Below are 16,456 nucleotides of genomic sequence, written 5' to 3' on the forward strand. Positions count from 1 at the left end.
TGAATCCTGGTCTGTCAGACTCAAGAATCTAAGCACTAATTACTGGGCTATAAACACCGTCTCCCACCCTTGCACAGTTCATGGGTTTTCCAGTCGTAGCTGCATGGTGGTCTTTCCCTCTGGTTTCCTGCTAGGGTGGGTCTATGTTAGTGCCATCCTCATAGGTTAAGAAGATTAAATAAGTTAGTCTAGATCTAGGATGACTAACCATCCTGGTTTGCCTGGGACAGAGGGGGTTCCCTGGAAGGAAGACGTTCAGTTTCAAAGCTAGGAAGGTCCTGGGCAAATCAGGACCTGTTGGTATTCCTACCCGGATGAGTGCTTGGTGCTACATACATGTTCAGTGGACACTCACCTTTATCGCTTTTCCTTTCCTCTTTCCTCCATCGGACAACAAAAAAGGTAGCAAGTACCTACTCTGTGCAAGTGCCAGGAGCGGGGAACACCCTGCAGGCAGTAGATGGAGATACTGTGCCGAGAACCTAGCTCCAAAGGTACACACACACACACACACACAAAATCCACAGTCCCTGGGAAACACCCATCCTCCCTCTGGGGTGATTCCAGGAGCCTGTGCCCTGTCCACCCGGGCAGGCAGCACTTGCTTGGACCCCAGTGGGAGAAGTCTCTGGGCCTGTTATGTCCCTAGATAGTGACATAGAGACATTTGGGGGAGTTCCCCTGGTGAAGCCTGGCAAGGAGAAGTCTTGCTGATTGTGGGTGGAAAGGAAGGAAGATAATGTGTCTTGGGCATTGATTTTGCGGGTGGTCCCAAGTATCCCACACATTTCGCTGGATGAGGAAACTGAGGCGCGGTGCCCCAAGTGAAGTGACTTGCTCAGGGTCATAGAGGAAGACATGGGCATTTGGAATTTGAACCGAGGTCCCAGAGAAGCAAGGACTGTTGGGATTGGGCGGGCCAACTCCTGCACTTCCCTCCCTCCTTCCCGGCTTGGGTCCCCCACTTGTCTTGACAGCAGCCGGGCCTGTCACGGGGCTCCGTACAGCCCTCTCCACCCTCCCGGCTGCCAGCGTTCCGCCCCGTCCCCTCCCAACCCCCGAGGGAGGAGGGGAGAGCGGGAGCGAGGAGGGGGGGGTCGGAGAGGCCCGGCATTATAAAGGCGGCTGGACAGCACAGCCCGCCAGACCCCGCCGCCCGGATCCCCTGCGCAGCCCGCCGCCCCACGTGACCGCACCGACCCCCAGCTCCGCCGCAGTGAGTTGGGGGGGCGTCCCCATCCACCCTCAGGCCCTCGCTGAGCCGCGTGGTCTACTGAACCCGGGGTGGGGAAGAGATCCCATTAAGGAGGGCGCTGATTTGGGGGGGGGGAATACCAGGCCGAATCCCGATGGCAGGGATTTAGGACCCGGCAGAGCCGGGAGACCCGGGAGCACGAGGTCGGGCCGGCAGCTCCCTGGGAGCGGGGCCTGGGAGACCGCAAGCCACCCCCCAGGAATGCGCGTGCAGCCGTTTCCATGGTAACAGGCAAGCCGCGCCCGCCCTCTGCTAAAGGAAAGGGGAGGTGGTGGGGGCGGGGGGCGTTGGTCCCCGAGGGGTCAAACTCTTCACGCGGCGGGTGCACGGGGGGACCGAGAATGTCCCCTCCCCTTCCCCCGTGCCCCAAATCCTCTGGGAGCTAGAGCGCGAGTCGCGTCGCCTCTCTGAGCCTCAGTTTCCGCATCTGCCAAATGGAGGCAATATAATTGCTTCCAAGTTCTCCGAAGAGCTCTTTCGAGGGTAACGATCCGGCCAGTCCCTCTTCTGGTTGGACAACCGGGGAGTGGGTTTTAGCGGCCCTGATTACTCCAGCGACCCCACCCCACCCCAGGCCCGCTCGCCATGGCCCTCTTTGGGGCCCTCCTCCTAGCGCTTCTGGCAGGCGCTCATGCGGAGCTCCCCGGCTGCAAGACCCGCGTCACCTCCCAGGCGCTGGAGCTGGGTAAGGCGCGGGGCCGGGTGAGGGCCGATGAGGGAGGGGTCGCTCCAGCTGCAGGACCTAAGGGTCTCGCTGCTACCTCAGTGAAGCAGGAGGGCTTGCGCTTTCTGGAACAAGAGCTGGAGACCATCACCATTCCGGACCTGCGGGGCCGGGAGGGCCACTTCTACTACAACATCTCGGAGTAAGTAGTGGATCCGGGGGGCGGGGTCTCGGGCTCCCGGGGCGGGGCCTAGGGCCGGGGAAACTGAGTAGGGGTAGGGGCGTGGCCACATCGAGGAGGCGGGACTCAAGAAACAGGATGGGGCGGAGAAGATAAAGGCCAAGCCAGCCAACATAGGCGGGACCAAGAACGGCAAGCAGAAGCCTTGGGGGCTAAGGCGTGGCCAAAGAGCACCGGAGACGGGGAGTCACGAAACTTGCCAATGGGTGAGAGTGGGGTCTAGCGGCCGGGGTGGAGCTAATGGGAGAGGTCCCGGAAACAGGAGACAAGAACCTTCCTTGGGACGGTGGGGATAGGAGAAATGGGATCTGTAGCTCAGCTGATGGAGACAAAATCAAAGGATTCGGCTAAAAGACCATGTCCAGGTCAAGCAACCACAGGGTGTGGGAGGGAAGGGAGTGGAAGCAGTAAGGCATTTAAAGAAGGGGTGAAGCTCATCTCTGAGCTGTCCAAGTCCAGGCTGGGCACTTGAGGGAAAGTGGAAGAATTCATTCCACCCAGCTCAGCTTCCCCAGGTCTGGACTGGAAGAGGAGGGAATGAGTTTCCTGTGGCTGGGTGGACTCCCTCTTCGTGGCCCTGAAGCTGACCCGGAGGCTTCCTGCAGGGTGAAGGTCACAGAGCTGCAGCTGACATCCTCTGAGCTCCATTTCCAGCCGGAGCAGGAGCTGGTGCTACAAATCAGCAACGCGTCCTTGGGGCTGCGCTTCCGGAGGCAGCTTCTCTACTGGTTCTTGTGAGGACCTGGCACCCTCAGGGGAGTGCAGGGTGGATCAGGAGGGCTGGGATGCCGTGGGGCTGTGGGCAGTCCTTTAGCCTTCCTGGGTCTCAGTTTCTTCGTCTGTACAGTAGGGACAAGCATACCCACTTCATAAGGGTTGATAGGGTTTGGTAGAAGTGAAGTCTTATTAAGAGGTATGACTTATGGGGTGGGTGGCAAAGACGTGGTTAAGCTCCAAGCTGGACATTGACTGCCCCCCACCCCCTCGCAGCTACGATGGGGGCTATATCAATGCCTCTGCCGAGGGCGTGTCCATCCGCACTGCTCTGCAGCTCTCCCGGGATGCCACTGGCCGTATCAAGGTGTCCAACGTCTCCTGCCAGGCCTCGGTCTCCAGAATGCACGCGGCCTTCGGGGGAACCTTCAAGTAAGCCCCCTTTGAGCCTCCTTGCCATTTGCCGGGTGCAATGCAAAGTGCACAGGCTTGGGAGCCGGGCCAACTGGGTCCAATGCTCAGCAACTCTCATTTCCCTGCTCTGTGACCTTGGGCAAGTCATTGAAGCTCTGTGCCTCAATTTCCTCCTTGGTAAGATGAGGATGATAATAGCAACTATTTTATAAGGTGTTGCAAAGACTATTTGTTAATATATGTAAAAATATTTAGAACAGTACCTGGCATATTAGTGGCTAGCTTCCTGGATAAGAGTAATTGTGAGGATCAGTATGCACAGCTGGGCATGAACTGAGTTCTCAATCATTGGTAGTTCTTACTACTACTAATAAAAACAATAGCGTAATTTCAGGTTTTGGCCTGAGAAGGGGACTTTGTGATAGCTCTCAAAGAGAGTGGGAGAGAAAAGATGGTGGATTTATCATCTGGTGTTGGTATACTGTCAAGTTTTTATTTACTGAACAAATATATGCCAGTCCCTGAGGATTCATAAAGGAACTCAGAGCCTCATTGAAGGGACAAAACATTTGTCATCGCGGCTTTGAGAGAGGAACTGAGTACTCCAGGGGTTCAGAAGAGGGCAATCTGGGAAGGCTGCCTGGAAGAGGAAGCATCTGAGCCCATACAGAGGGAAATACAGGACAGGGACTCTGAGGGTGGAAGGGAGGGCATGAGTAAGCATCTGGAGGTGGGGATGCGTACAGCAGGTTTGAAGAACTGGGGGCAAATTCATTAGGCTGGTGGGGGGCAGAGGTTAGGAGAGGTCTTGAGAATCAGGCTAGCGGGGTTATTTGGAAAACCTCCATTAAAGAGCCGGTAATACAGGTCAAAGTTGAGCCACCTCCTCCCCGTCTCTCTGGCCAGTGATTTCTCCTGGATCTGGATTGGGGTAGGGCAGAGTCTGGGCTCACGTGGTCTCTCCCCTCCTTGCAGGAAGGTATATGAGTTCCTCTCCACATTCATCACCTCGGGGATGCGCTTCCTCCTCAACCAGCAGGTACAGCAGCAGTGTGTGTGTGGGGGGGTGCCCTCTCTTTGGAAGGCCCTGACTCTAGACCCCACCTCGCAGATCTGCCCCGTGCTTTACCACGCAGGGATGGTGCTCCTCAATTCCCTCCTGGACACAGTGCCTGGTGAGTTGGCGCTGGCTGGGAGGGGAGCTCCGGGCCATGCCTGGGACTGGAACGGGGCTGAGGAGGAGGCTGGGTATACCTCAGGGTGGGCCCCTGCCATGCCCTGGCTTCAAATATGGCCTCTGCTACTGACTGGACATGTGACCCTAGGTAAGTACTCCTCTCTGGGCCTTGGTATCTTCGCTTGGCTGGTGATGCCTCCTTGTAGGGGTTGTGAGGATTAACTCAGTGATCACTGTCAAGGTCCTCGATAGGGGCTTGCTGATCACTGGGACCCTGTTTGTATTCATCCACTGCACTTCATAGGTGCTCAACTAACATGAATTTCCTTTTCCTAAACTGTGACCTCTGTCTGCTGGGGGGTAGAGATCATCAGGCCCCACACACAGAGCATGGGGAGGGAGGGAGGGGCCAGGGAGAACAACGAGGGAAGGGACTCCCTTGGCATCTTGTTCAGTGATCTGAGGAAACCCTTGTATTGGCCGATGATGATGGTGGTGGCAGTCGGCATTAATGCTGCTGAGCACTAAGTACTTCCCGCGTAAAACTAATTTGATCCCCACAACAACCCTATGAGGGAAGATTTATAATCACCGCTTTGTGGGTGAGAAACAGGCCCAGATGGGTGAGCACCTGGCCCAGCATCACACAGCTGGAGTGACCGAGCTCCTTCCCGCAGTTCGCAGCTCTGTGGATGAGCTGGTTGGCATCGACTACTCCCTCCTGAAGGATCCTGTAGCGTCCGACAGCAATCTGGACATGGTCTTCCGGGTGAGCTGCCTGGCTGGTGGGGCGTCTCTGACCTAACCAGACCTCCTCCTTGTCCTGTGTTGCTCGTTTTGTCCCCCAAAGGCACAGCTCCGATGAGGCCACTCCACTGCTGAGCGTGCCTGCCTGCAGAATGACGTTCAACTCCTGGGTCTGGCTTCTGAGCCTGGTTAACCTTGTCTGGCCTCACCTTTCTAACCTCACCCTGTTTCTCGGCACTCATTCTTTTTTTTTTTTTTTTTTTTTAAGATTTTATTGATTTGCGAGAGAGAGAATGAGAGACAGAGAGCATGAGAGGGAGGAGGGTCAGAGGGAGAAGCAGACTCCCTGCCGAACAGGGAGCCCGATGCGGGACTCGATCCTGGGACTCCAGGATCATGACCTGAGCCGAAGGCAGTCGCTCAACCAACTGAGCCACCCAGGCACCCTCTCGGCACTCATTCTTGCCCAAATACGCCCTCGCTTCCTACCTCAGGGCCTTTGCTCACGCACTGCCCTTCCCCGTCTCCCCTGGAGCAGGTGGATGTACAGCTCTACGCACGTACCCTGTGTCAGCGTAAACTGCAGCTTTTATCATTCCTGCTCTGTATCTTTCAAGGCCCACCATGCCTCCTCCTCCCCAGCCCTTTCCTGGGCGTCCCTTCTCTGGTCTGATGGAAGTGCTCCCTTGCAGAACTCCAGCTGCCCTCCTTTGAATGCCTTTTTCTTTTTTTAATTAATTAATTTTTTAAAAGATTTTATTTATTCATTTGAGACACAGAGATAGAGAGCATGAGCAGCCGGGGGGGGGGGGGGGGGGGGGGGGGGGGGGGGGGGAGACAGAGGGAGAGGGAGAAGCAGGCGCCCTGCTGAGCCAGGAGCCCGACGTGGGGCTCGATCCCAGGACCCGGGAATTATGACCTGAGCCGAAGGCAGACGCTTAACCATCTGAGCCAGCCAGGCGCCCCTGAATGCCTTTTTAAGAGTCGTGCTAATGAGGACACCTGGCTGGGTGTCGGTGGAGCATGTGACTCTGAATCTTGGGGTCATGAGTTCAAGCCCCATGTTGGGTGGAGAGATTACTTAAATAAATACAACTTAAAAGAAGAAGTTGTGCTAATGAGTCCCCCCCAGATAGCAGCTGGGTCCGACCCCCACCATCCCTCATGGTGCCTGGCACTGGGCGTGGGAACATCTGGGTGCTGGGCCACAAGCTGACCCTGATCCCCCAACTGCAGGGGGCCTTCTTTCCCCTGGCTGAGGGGAACTGGAGCCTGCCCAACCGGGCGGTAGAGCCCCAACTGCAGGAGGAGGAGCGGATGGTGTACGTGGCCTTCTCGGAGTTCTTCTTTGACTCTGCCATGGAGAGCTACTTCCGGGCGGGGGCCCTGCAGCTGTCACTGGTGGGGGACAAGGTATGCCGGGGCCTGTCTGTGGGATGGGCAAGAGGGGCCCTGTCCGGAACTCCTGATGACCCTGCCTCATCCCCCCTTCCCCTCTCCAGGTGCCCCACGATCTGGACATGCTGCTGAGGGCCACCTACTTTGGGAGCATCGTCCTGCTGGTGAGTGTTGGCGGGAGGTAGGGATGTGGCCAGGGTGGGTGGCCCTACCGCCTGCACACCAGCGAGGGGACGCGTGAGGTGTGCAGGCAGAGGCCTCCGCGGCCACCATGGAGTAAACAGAAGGCCTGACCTCCTGCCTGTGGCTAAGTCCTCTTGTTTGTCAAGGTCGATTACAAGTCTGTGAAGGGCCCTTGCTACTCCTGCTCTTCTTCATGAAGCTAGGAGGACGGCAGGCTGAGAACCCAAGCTCTCTAAGTGTAGGGACTTTAACAATGACCGATGTATTCTTTTTTTTAAGTTAATTTTTTAAATAATCTCTACGCCCACCGTGGGGCTCGAACTCATGACCCTCAAGATTAAGAGTCGCATGCTCTACCTACTGAGCCAGCCAGGCGACCCTGATGTATTCTTTTTGCTTATTATTTTCCCTTGTTTCATGGGGAGAGGGGTGAAAGGTCAAAATTAAAAAGTATCTCAGTAATCATTAGAGAACTTGCCCTTAATCTCCGCTACACTATACAACCTGCCAGGGCTGTCGTGAGGATGAGAGCTGAGTCAATTCATGTAAAGAAATTAGAGCAGCCCCCGGCGCAGGTAAGTGCTCAGGAAACACTAGCTGCTGTCCCCACTGCTGTCATCCCCATCGTCACCATCAACCTGATGGCCAAGCGTCGGTGGGGGCATGGACTCTCTGGCCAAACTGCCCGGCTCTGAATCCCAGGTTCTGCACCTGGATGACCACAGAACCTCGGACAAGTTACTTAACTTCTCTGTGCCTCGGTTTCCCCATCTCAAAGATGAGTACGGTAATTCCTGCCTCACATGGTTATGATGAGGTTTAAATGAGCTAACACAGGCGAAGTATTGGTCAGCGCCTACAGGAGAAAGAGCACAGCAGTTCAGAGAAGGGCGATATGGCAGAGGGCGGGGATATTTGATGCAAACACCGTCCCCGAGGAGTCTGGTTGGGGATGGATCCACCATCGAGAACTCAGGACAGCAGGAAAAGGAGACATTCCATCCCTTGTGTCAGCAAAGGCACAGAGGCTGGACACAGTTCTGAAGGGTCTAGGAAGCCACACCAGTCCTCGTATTTGTGTGTCTGGGCTCCCAGCAGGCAGAACCTGAGCCACCCCATCTCCCCTCCCGGGGCTCATCAGGGAACAGGTCTGGGACTTCCCCCGCCCTCCCTACTCTGTCCCCAGAGCCCAGCAGTGATCGACTCCCCACTGAAGCTGGAGCTGCGCGTCCTGGCCCCACCTCGCTGCACCATCAAGCCCTCGGGTACCACGGTCTCTGTCACTGCCAGTGTCACCATCGCCCTGGTCCCGTCAGACCAGCCCGAGGTCCAGCTATCCAGCATGACCATGGTGCGGGCACCAGAGTGGGGGCTACGGAGGGTCAGGGACAGTGTGCTGTGGACTCTGTGGGTCAGTAACCCTGCCCCAACCCCCCTGCCTGCAGGACGCCCGTCTCAGCGCCAAGATGGCACTCCGGGGGAAGGCGCTGCGCACCCAGCTGGACCTGCGCCGGTAAGCAGCTGGCCAAGATCTCGGGCGAGCGCTTAACCTCGCTGAGCCTCCGTGCCTTCGGGATAATCGCACCTGCCCAACAACTGGGGAGCGAAATCCACTCAGACCTATAGCCACTGGGGGAGCTAGGAAAAAACAGCATCTACCACGCTAGCCACAGGTAGCTAGTGGCTCTTACATGGCAAGGGCAAACATGCAACATTTTGTAAAAGTTCTACTGGACGGCACTGTCCCAGGGGTTAAATGAGATACTGCAGGGTCGTGGTTAAGAGCCTAGATTCTAGAGGCAGTTTCTGCCCGTTACCACCTGTGAGCCCGCAGGCAAATTACTTCCTCTCTCTAGGCTTCATCTGCCTCATCTAAAAAGTGCAAGTCAATTTCATAGTGCCTCTTTCTTAGGGTTGTCAGGAGGATGAAGTCAAGTTGGCATTTTAAAATATCTTAATATTTAACTTTTGTAACACGCTTAGTACCTGGGAGGGAGCGAGCTCTGTAAGGTTGCTTAAATAAACACAAACCATACGTGCAAAGCTACCAGCACGAGGCTGGTGTACAGGAAGTGGTCGACAAATTAAAAGTAGCAAACTTGGAGAAAAGGAACTGCAAGAGGGAGAAAGGACTCTCCCAGGGATGCACACCTGGCGAATGGCAGAACCCCCGGACAGGTGTGGAGGTGGGGGCATCTGCGGCTGAGACTCGGGGGCTTCTGGTGGCCCGAGGAGGGGGAGCGTCCGGGCCTCGTGCCCACTGGACACTTCTTTCTCTCCTGTAGGTTCCGAATCTACTCAAACCAGTCCGCCCTGGAGTCGCTGGCCGTGAGTTGGGGGGTGGCGGGGGTGCCGAGGCCGGGTCGGGGCCGGGCAGTGAAGGCCAGGCTGCTTCCTGCTGGCTGCCCTAATGTCCTGCCTCCTCCCTCCCAGCTGATCCCGCTGCAGGCCCCTCTGAAGACCATGCTGCAGATTGGGGTGATGCCCATGCTCAATGGTAGGGCTGGGGGTCGGGAGGCAGGAGAGGGAAAGGCGAGGGGAGCTGGGTGGACCCAAGCTGAGCCACCTGCTCCCACCCACAGAGCGGATGTGGCGGGGGGTGCAGATCCCACTGCCCGAGGGTATCAACTTTGTGCGCGAGGTGGTGACGAACCATGCGGTGAGTAGGGGGCGGTGATGGAGGAGGGCACAGCCTCCCCGCCTCTGCTTCATCACCGACCTAACTCTGCTACCCGACCCCAGCCCCTCCCTTATCGACGGCCCATCCCATTTTAATCTTCCATCATCAAAGTTCTCCAGCCCTCTGCACAGCTGGGCTGTCACCTTGTAAACCTCTTCCCAGATTCCACCCCCAATATCTACTCATCTTGAACGTCTGAGCTAAGAGGTCACCTCCTCTAGGAAGCCCTCCTTGACCTCCACAGACTGTGCTCCTGCAGCCTCTCTTTTACACCCTTCACAGGGAGCTAGAAGAATTCTTTGCTGTTCCTCCTGTCCCACTAAATTGAGAACCCCTCGAGGCTAAAGACTTTGTCTCTATCTTGAAATTTTGGCCTGTGATGGAATAAACAGACTCCCCTCTCTGCCCCACTGCACAGGGCTTCCTCACCATTGGGGCCGACCTCCACTTTGCCAAAGGGCTGCGAGAGGTGATCGAGAAGAACCGGCCTGCCGACACCAGGGACCCCTGGGCATCCAGTGCCCCACCACCCGCCACGACAGCTGCCTGAGCCCTCAAGCCCACCCTGGCAGGGGCATTCAGGACTCTGACGCCTCTCGTCCCCTCCCCCAGCCCCCCCCCCCCCCCCGCCGGACCCCTCCCCCCCCCCCCCCCCCCCCCCCCCCCCCCCCCCCCCCCCCCCCCCCAGCCTATAGTGTCCTGTCTAACCCCCCGGTGCCACAGAGAAGACAGGGCTTTAAGCTGTACCCAATTTAATTCCATAATCAGTCAATCCACCAATTACAGTCCGTCCACCCTCCCCATGGGCTGTCCTGAGCTCTGCTGTGTTCTAGTGCACGAAGGGAGGGGGCCAGGCCCCACCCCAGTCAGGAATAAAGTGCTAACTCCCCCAGGCTGTCTATGTGAGGCACTGGGGCCTGGTCTGGGAGGCACAGGGCTGTGGAGGGGGCAAGGGGGAAGCAGTTCTGGAGGCAGGGACCTGCCCCACAGGGGCATTCTGCATAAAGGAGGACCTCCCTTCTAGCAGGAAGAGCGGGAAAGAGGAGCTGGATCAGGCAGAAGGGGAGCTGTCTCCATCAGTAAGGGGACTGATCTCCATCAGTACGGCTGCTTATTCAGGAAGCGGGAGAACATGGTGAGGGCAGCCTGGGGCTTGTCGGTGGGGACCATGTGCCCAGCGCCCTAGGAGCAAAGCTCTGTGAGATCACCTTCTTGTGTAACCCCTGCCCGTGGGTGCGTCCTCTTTACTGGATCCCTCCAACCGGTGACCTTCCCCTTCTCCCAGCCCTGCCCCAAGCACTGCATTTTTCCCACACCTGCCAGAAAACTTGCTCTTATGGGGCCAGATGGGATCCTGGTAACCCAGTGTAAAGGGAGCTGGAAGGAGGACAGGTGGGTCTTGCCCCATCCCCTCCAGCCAAGCCAGCCCTTGCCAGGCCCAAGCCCTACCTTGATGGTGAGAAAGGCGATGTGGGAGAACTCCTTCACGAAGCCAGCAATCTGCTCCCCACTGTCCCCGTAGTCCACTAACCAGGGCCGGCGCTGGACCTCCATCTGCCCCACCAGGAAAGACTTAGCAGCCTGCTGCCGCCCCATCATCTCTGCTCACGGCTGCCGGAAGACCTCAGGGGCCCGGAACTCCCCCAGGTTTGCCCTGTCTGCCCAGAGCCTAGCTGCCAGGCACAGCCGTCTCATCCCTCCCCAGAGCCAGGATCCTTGCGCCGTACCTTCTGGTTGAGGGAATCCACAAACCACTCATCCCCCATGAAATTGCAGGCCATATCCACATCTCCGTTGTAGAGCAGGATCCGGTATTTCTGGAGCAGGGCAGGGGAGGGAATGGGGGGGTCTGGAATGAGCCCAGGTCCCAGCCCTTCCTGGTTCAAGCCCTACCCCTGCAGGGAATTCAAGGGGCCCAGTGAAATAGTACAAAGCAGGAAACACTATTTTCTGAGTGTTTTCTACATGTCCAGTGCTCTACTAAATGCTTCACCTATGAAAGCAGATACTATTATTAACCCCATCTGACAGGCGGGGAAACAAGTCTCAAGATATGAGAAACCTGCCCAGGGTCACACAGCTAGTAAAGGAACTTGCACGTAAGCGATCTGACCCTAGAGCTCATGCTCTAACCACTGTGTTGTACAGAATCTGGTCCTGACCGGCTGTCAGGGTCTCCTAGATGATCTTGGACAAGGCCCTCTCCCACCCCGGACCTCCATTTGCTTGTCTATAACACGTTCTCCTAGCTCTTCTCAACCTAAAGTCTCCTTGGCTGATGCAGACCCCCTAGGCTCCTACAAGAGAACAGCATGGGATGGGGACAAAGCCACGTTCAAATCGTGACCCTGCCAGTCACTGGGCTTCGTTTCTTGGAGTTTCAGCTTCCTGTGTCCGGAGTGGCACTTAAAGGGGGCCCCGCCTTATCATGCTGCTCCAGGGCCCCAAGGCTGCTGGTGGGCCCAGCGGTGCTGCCCCCACTCACCTGCGCGGTGAGCAGCTTCAGGTACTGGGACTGCATGCTTTGGTAGAGACGGCGGTACTGTATGTTCACCAGGAAGCTGCGGGAGCACGTGGGCAGGCCCCGGGAAGACGAGGTAAAGAGAGACAAAAAGTCAGAGCAGACCTCCTCTCCTATCCCTTCCTAGCTCTAAGCTCCAGCCCAGGAGGCAGAGTTGGGATTCAGTCCCCCCCTCACGTCACTTCTCTAGGACTTACTTGGATGAGGGGCTGGAATTCAGAGGTCCTCAACTCGCCCCCATTTAGAAACGTATATAGGAACGTTTAGTCCCTGGTCCACAGCCGGCATTTAGGGCAGAGGGGCCCACAGGTGTGAGAACCACAGCAGGGAACAACCGGAGGGCAGGGGCACTGACCAATGAGAGGACCTGAGTGGCCCCCGCGGTGCCAGGCGTCACCCTGTTACTCACACGGGTCATAGGAGATCTGTGCAACTGGGGCCTGCAGTGGAGTGGGGGTGGGGGAGAGGGTCTGGTATACTAAACACCAGGGACGCAAACTGCCATTTTACCAACCGATGCGGCCGTTTAAGAACGAATTGGCGAAACAGCAATCGATTGAATGGTCAAACATCCTGCACAACTCACCGTGGCACCCTGAGTGCCACCCCTGAGTGCCATCCCTGAGAGACCCTGGCCAAGGGATCTCTGGGAACCTGATACCCAGGAGCCCTGAGAGCCTGCCACCCCCAGGCCACAGGCGGCCCCAGAGCCTCACTTGCACATGTCCCAGCGGGGCAGCTGCTCGGGGATGTGGAGGGCCTTCCGCACGTAAGGGTTGTTGAGGTACGTGGAGGTGGCCGTGGTGTTGGTGCAGGGCGGGTCCATGCGCAACCTATCCCCGGAACGCAGCAGTGCCTGGGGGCACCGCCCGAAGGTCAGGGTCTTCGCCTCCCTGCCCCACCCCCACCAGAAGAAGCGGGCTCTCGCAGACCTGATGCCATATCCGCTTGAGCGGCAGGCGAGTGAAGATGTTGCCCAAGTCATGGAGCACGACAGTGTCCTTCTCGTACCTGCAGGTGAAGTGGGGGATGGGTGCCTCGGCCTCCAGGCGGGGCTGGGCCCAGGGCCCCCCAGGACACACCGCAGGGCCTACCTGAAATGGCCAGGCACACCCCCAGCACAGGGGGCGTAGAGGTTGTAAATGTTGAGGCCGGAGCTGCCCACAATGCGGGACACTTCCTGAAGCTGCAATGACACACCGAGCCACCCGTGTCACAGAACCCCGGCCTCCCCAGTGTCCCGCCAATGCGTCCCAAGACCGCTCTCCTACTTCACCTGTTGTCGTCACCCTTTCCCCCACTTTATTTTACAGGTAGGGAAACTGAGGCTCAGTGGAAGGAATCTGCCAGCCCAGGGTCCAAACCCTGGTGCCACTACTTCCGAACACTGTGACTTCAGACGAGTGACTTTAACATTCTTGGCCTCAGTTTCCTCTTCTGGAAAATATGGACAATACGATCTCCCCTAAAGGAGACTCTTGAAGATTAAATAATCTGCGTTGACCTACGTCAGCCCGGTGCCTGGCACATAGTAGGTGCTCGATAAGTGAGAGATCCTTTCCCTCCCAGCGGTTACAGGATTTGCCCAGGAAGTCACAGGAAGTGGTGATAGGATCACATCCCTAGACGTGTCCCAGAAAACACCAAATTGCTGAAGGAGGCAGGACAGGAAAGCCATAGGGGACGGGGTCAGGGAGTGCCGAAGGAGGGGATGTGGTCCTGTTCTCGGGGCTGGGGGTGTCAGGGTGACAGAGGTTGGGGGCAGAACCTCACATTGGTCACGCATTCTGGGTCGGTGTTGTCGTAGAAATTACACTTGTTTTGAGAGCAGCAGTGAGTCTGGAGGGAAGACCAGAGCCTGTAGGAGATGCATGAAAGTGTTCAGGCCCCAGGCGGACCTCCCCCACTCTCCCTCCAACCTCCTACCACCACCTGCCTCCAGGGGATGAGGAAACGGATCACAGGGGATGGTATGTAGATTCCAAACCTAGCTGCTCTGGGGCCATCCTGCCAGCCCTCCTCAGTCTCTTCCAGCAACCTCAGCCCCCACCTCCTGCTCACAAACCAGGGTAGGGCCCCACGGGGTATCAATCATGTGCCTGGAAAGCAGACCTGAGATCTCATGACCTGCCCCACCCTGGAGACTGCCCAACTGCCCCCTCCCATACCTGTTCCCCAGAAGGCCGTGGTAGTAAGCAAAATAGACCAGGGAGTTGTCATTCTGCTCATAGGAAGAGAGTCCGTTGCCCACGGCCAGCCCCTGTGAAACACCCAGGGCATTCAGGTCATCTGGAGGCAGAGGAAGAGTCTCCCCTGACTACACCCAGACCTCCAGCAATCTGGAAGCTGAAATCCAAGGTGGTTTGTGGGGAGGCCACTCAAAGAACAAAGCTGGCTGGCTGACAGGTGAGCTTCCTGTCGTGGGAAGCACGAGAGCAGAGGCGGGCCAGCAGCGGCAAGCACGTTACAAAGGAGACCAGGCTGGACGGGGAAGATGGCCTGTCTGACCTCGCTCACCGAAAGGCCACGACCATAAGCTGCCTCACTTCCCTCCTGCAGTGGCCCTGTACCTGAAGGTTCATGCTGGGGTCCTGCATGACCAACACCGCCAGGGTGGGGACATAGATGCCGGCATAGCTCTCTCCTGTCAGGAAAAGCTCATTGTCCTTGTACTCAGGGAAGAGGTGGAAGAAATCCTTCAGGGCCTCAAAATTGCTCTGGGCGACCTAGGGAAAGCAGGATGGAGGGAATCAAAAGGTTCTCCTATTTGAGCCGGAAAGAACCTCAGAGATAATGACACCCACCCACTCTGAGCAAGAGGAAGTGGCTTTGCCAAGACCACACACAGCATGTGACAGAGCCAAAAACAGGCTCCAAGGCCATGTTCTTCTCCCCCGGGGGCGTGCCACCCTTAGAGAACCAGGGAGGCTGGGGCACGGGGCGGGCACTGGACTCACCTCGGTGTCGTTGGTTGCATAAGTCTTGTCATCAGAGTAGGAGAAGCCCACTCCAGCTGGGGACTCAAGGTACAACACATTGGCAATCTACATGGCAGGAGGAAAGCAACTGAAGAAGGCTCCCCACCCCATCCAAGTGCCCAGACACCCCCACAGGACCCACAGCTCCAGCTATACCAGGTTCCAAGAATAGGGGTTGTACTCCAGGGTGGCACCATCTGGCTGCACCTGAGGAGGAGAGAGATGGCTAAGTGCCAAGGGCCAACTGGGTGGAAGGAAAAGGGCCACCGTGCTGGGCACTCCCCCTTCGGGCAAAACCCCTGAGAGGTACAGAGAGTCAAGCCAATGATACAGACTACGGAACCCAGGCTCAGGAAAAGGGCACACTTGGGAACACCTCCAAGTCCTGTTCTCCCTCCTCCCCAGCCTTTTCCTTTAGGGACGGTCCCCTTCCTCTCCCCTTTCTGGTTGGGGGTGGGGGGGAGACAGTGGCTTCCCACTCACCAGGAAGGGGCCGTGCTCCGTGAGGAAGCCATCTAGGGAGCTGCAGCCGGGCCCTCCGTTGAGCCAAAGCACCAGAGGGCTGCTCTTGGGATCCTTCTGGGACTCCACAAACCTGGGAGGGGAGGCAGAGCAGGGTGGGTGCAGGCGGAGGGGCCCCTTCCAGCGCTCCCTGCTCCCAGGCTCCCCCGGGGGTCTTCAGACCCTCGCCCAGCTCGCGCGCAGTCCCCTCCCCGCCCCGGAGGGAGGGCCGCAGACCAGTAGTGGAGGTGCTTGGAGCCGGAGCCACGGAGGTAGCCGGAGTACTGGCGGAAAGCTGGCTGCTTGGCCAACCCGGGCAGGCACTGGATCTCATCCAGGTCCGGCGCTGCCTGGCCTGGGGGCGCCCAGGGCAGCAGCAGCAGCAGCAGCAGCAGCAGCCAAGGCGGCGACAGCGCGGCCCCGACCATCTGCGGCAGCAAGCGGGGCAGCCTGTTTCCGCGCTCCCTCGCTCCTCGGCGCTTCCGCGTGGCCGCCCCGCCGAGAAGCTGGCGGCGCGGCGGCCAGAGGAGTCCCCGGCCGGGCCCGAGCGCCCCCCACCCCCGCCCCACCGCCCCGCCCCGGGCTGCGGGTCCCCTCCAGCCTCCCCGGGCGCCCTCACCTCTGCTCCCCCGCGTCCTCGCTCTCCAGGAGGGGCCCGGCCGCGGGAGGTCATGTGGAGTCGGAGTCACGTGGGTGCCGGCGTCACGTGACCGCCCTCCTCCGGCGCCTCGCTGGTCACCCTGGACCCGTGGCTCGCGGACGGCGGCCTGCGCGGGGTCAGAGTCCGCGGTCCTCCCAGGTCTTCTCGCGCGCGCCAGCCATCAGATGACCCAGACGTGGGCGGCCAGGATGCCCCGGCCTCCCGGGAGCCCGGGTCCAGCGGAATGGCTGAGCAAGCGGCGCTAGGACCCCAGGGCAGAGCCTCGAGGAAGGCAGTCGGGGGGATGGGAGGGTTACCTTACTTGGTGCCCCCGCGGTCACCC

The 16,456-nt window shown here is 58.3% G+C and overlaps 2 protein-coding genes across 3 annotated transcripts; one reads left to right on the forward strand and one right to left on the reverse strand.

Moving 5' to 3' along the window:
- Positions 1 to 993: 993 nt before the first annotated feature.
- Positions 994 to 10,092, forward strand: PLTP (phospholipid transfer protein). Of its 2 annotated transcripts, XM_032419964.1 has the most exons (16): positions 994 to 1,216; positions 1,830 to 1,940; positions 2,022 to 2,121; positions 2,766 to 2,894; positions 3,151 to 3,306; positions 4,264 to 4,327; positions 4,400 to 4,463; positions 5,143 to 5,234; positions 6,449 to 6,625; positions 6,715 to 6,774; positions 7,980 to 8,144; positions 8,239 to 8,306; positions 9,079 to 9,121; positions 9,227 to 9,290; positions 9,376 to 9,452; positions 9,892 to 10,092. In XM_032419964.1, the coding sequence occupies exons 2-16, from the start codon at positions 1,841 to 1,843 to the stop codon at positions 10,021 to 10,023; spliced, it is 1,491 nt and encodes a 496-aa protein (XP_032275855.1). In that variant the 5' UTR covers positions 994 to 1,216; positions 1,830 to 1,840; the 3' UTR covers positions 10,024 to 10,092. The 2 variants fall into 2 exon arrangements, with proteins under 2 accessions (XP_032275855.1, XP_032275856.1); XM_032419965.1 differs by lacking the exon at positions 994 to 1,216 and having other exon boundaries at positions 1,558 to 1,940.
- A 116-nt stretch (positions 10,093 to 10,208) lies between these two features.
- CTSA (cathepsin A) lies at positions 10,209 to 16,182 on the reverse strand. Its single transcript, XM_032419873.1, has 15 exons — positions 16,093 to 16,182; positions 15,711 to 15,901; positions 15,456 to 15,567; positions 15,129 to 15,179; positions 14,952 to 15,038; positions 14,565 to 14,720; positions 14,163 to 14,254; positions 13,768 to 13,852; positions 13,089 to 13,180; positions 12,927 to 13,005; positions 12,711 to 12,850; positions 11,959 to 12,034; positions 11,201 to 11,290; positions 10,923 to 11,027; positions 10,209 to 10,655 (listed from the first exon to the last, which is right to left on the reverse strand). Exons 1-15 carry the CDS (start codon positions 16,144 to 16,146, stop codon positions 10,572 to 10,574), a joined length of 1,494 nt encoding a protein of 497 aa, XP_032275764.1. The 5' UTR covers positions 16,147 to 16,182; the 3' UTR covers positions 10,209 to 10,571.
- Between the last annotated feature and the right edge of the window lie 274 nt (positions 16,183 to 16,456).

The sequence above is a fragment of the Phoca vitulina genome, unplaced genomic scaffold (assembly GCF_004348235.1).
Source record: "Phoca vitulina isolate PV1807 unplaced genomic scaffold, GSC_HSeal_1.0 scaffold22, whole genome shotgun sequence".
NCBI lineage: Eukaryota > Metazoa > Chordata > Mammalia > Carnivora > Phocidae > Phoca > Phoca vitulina.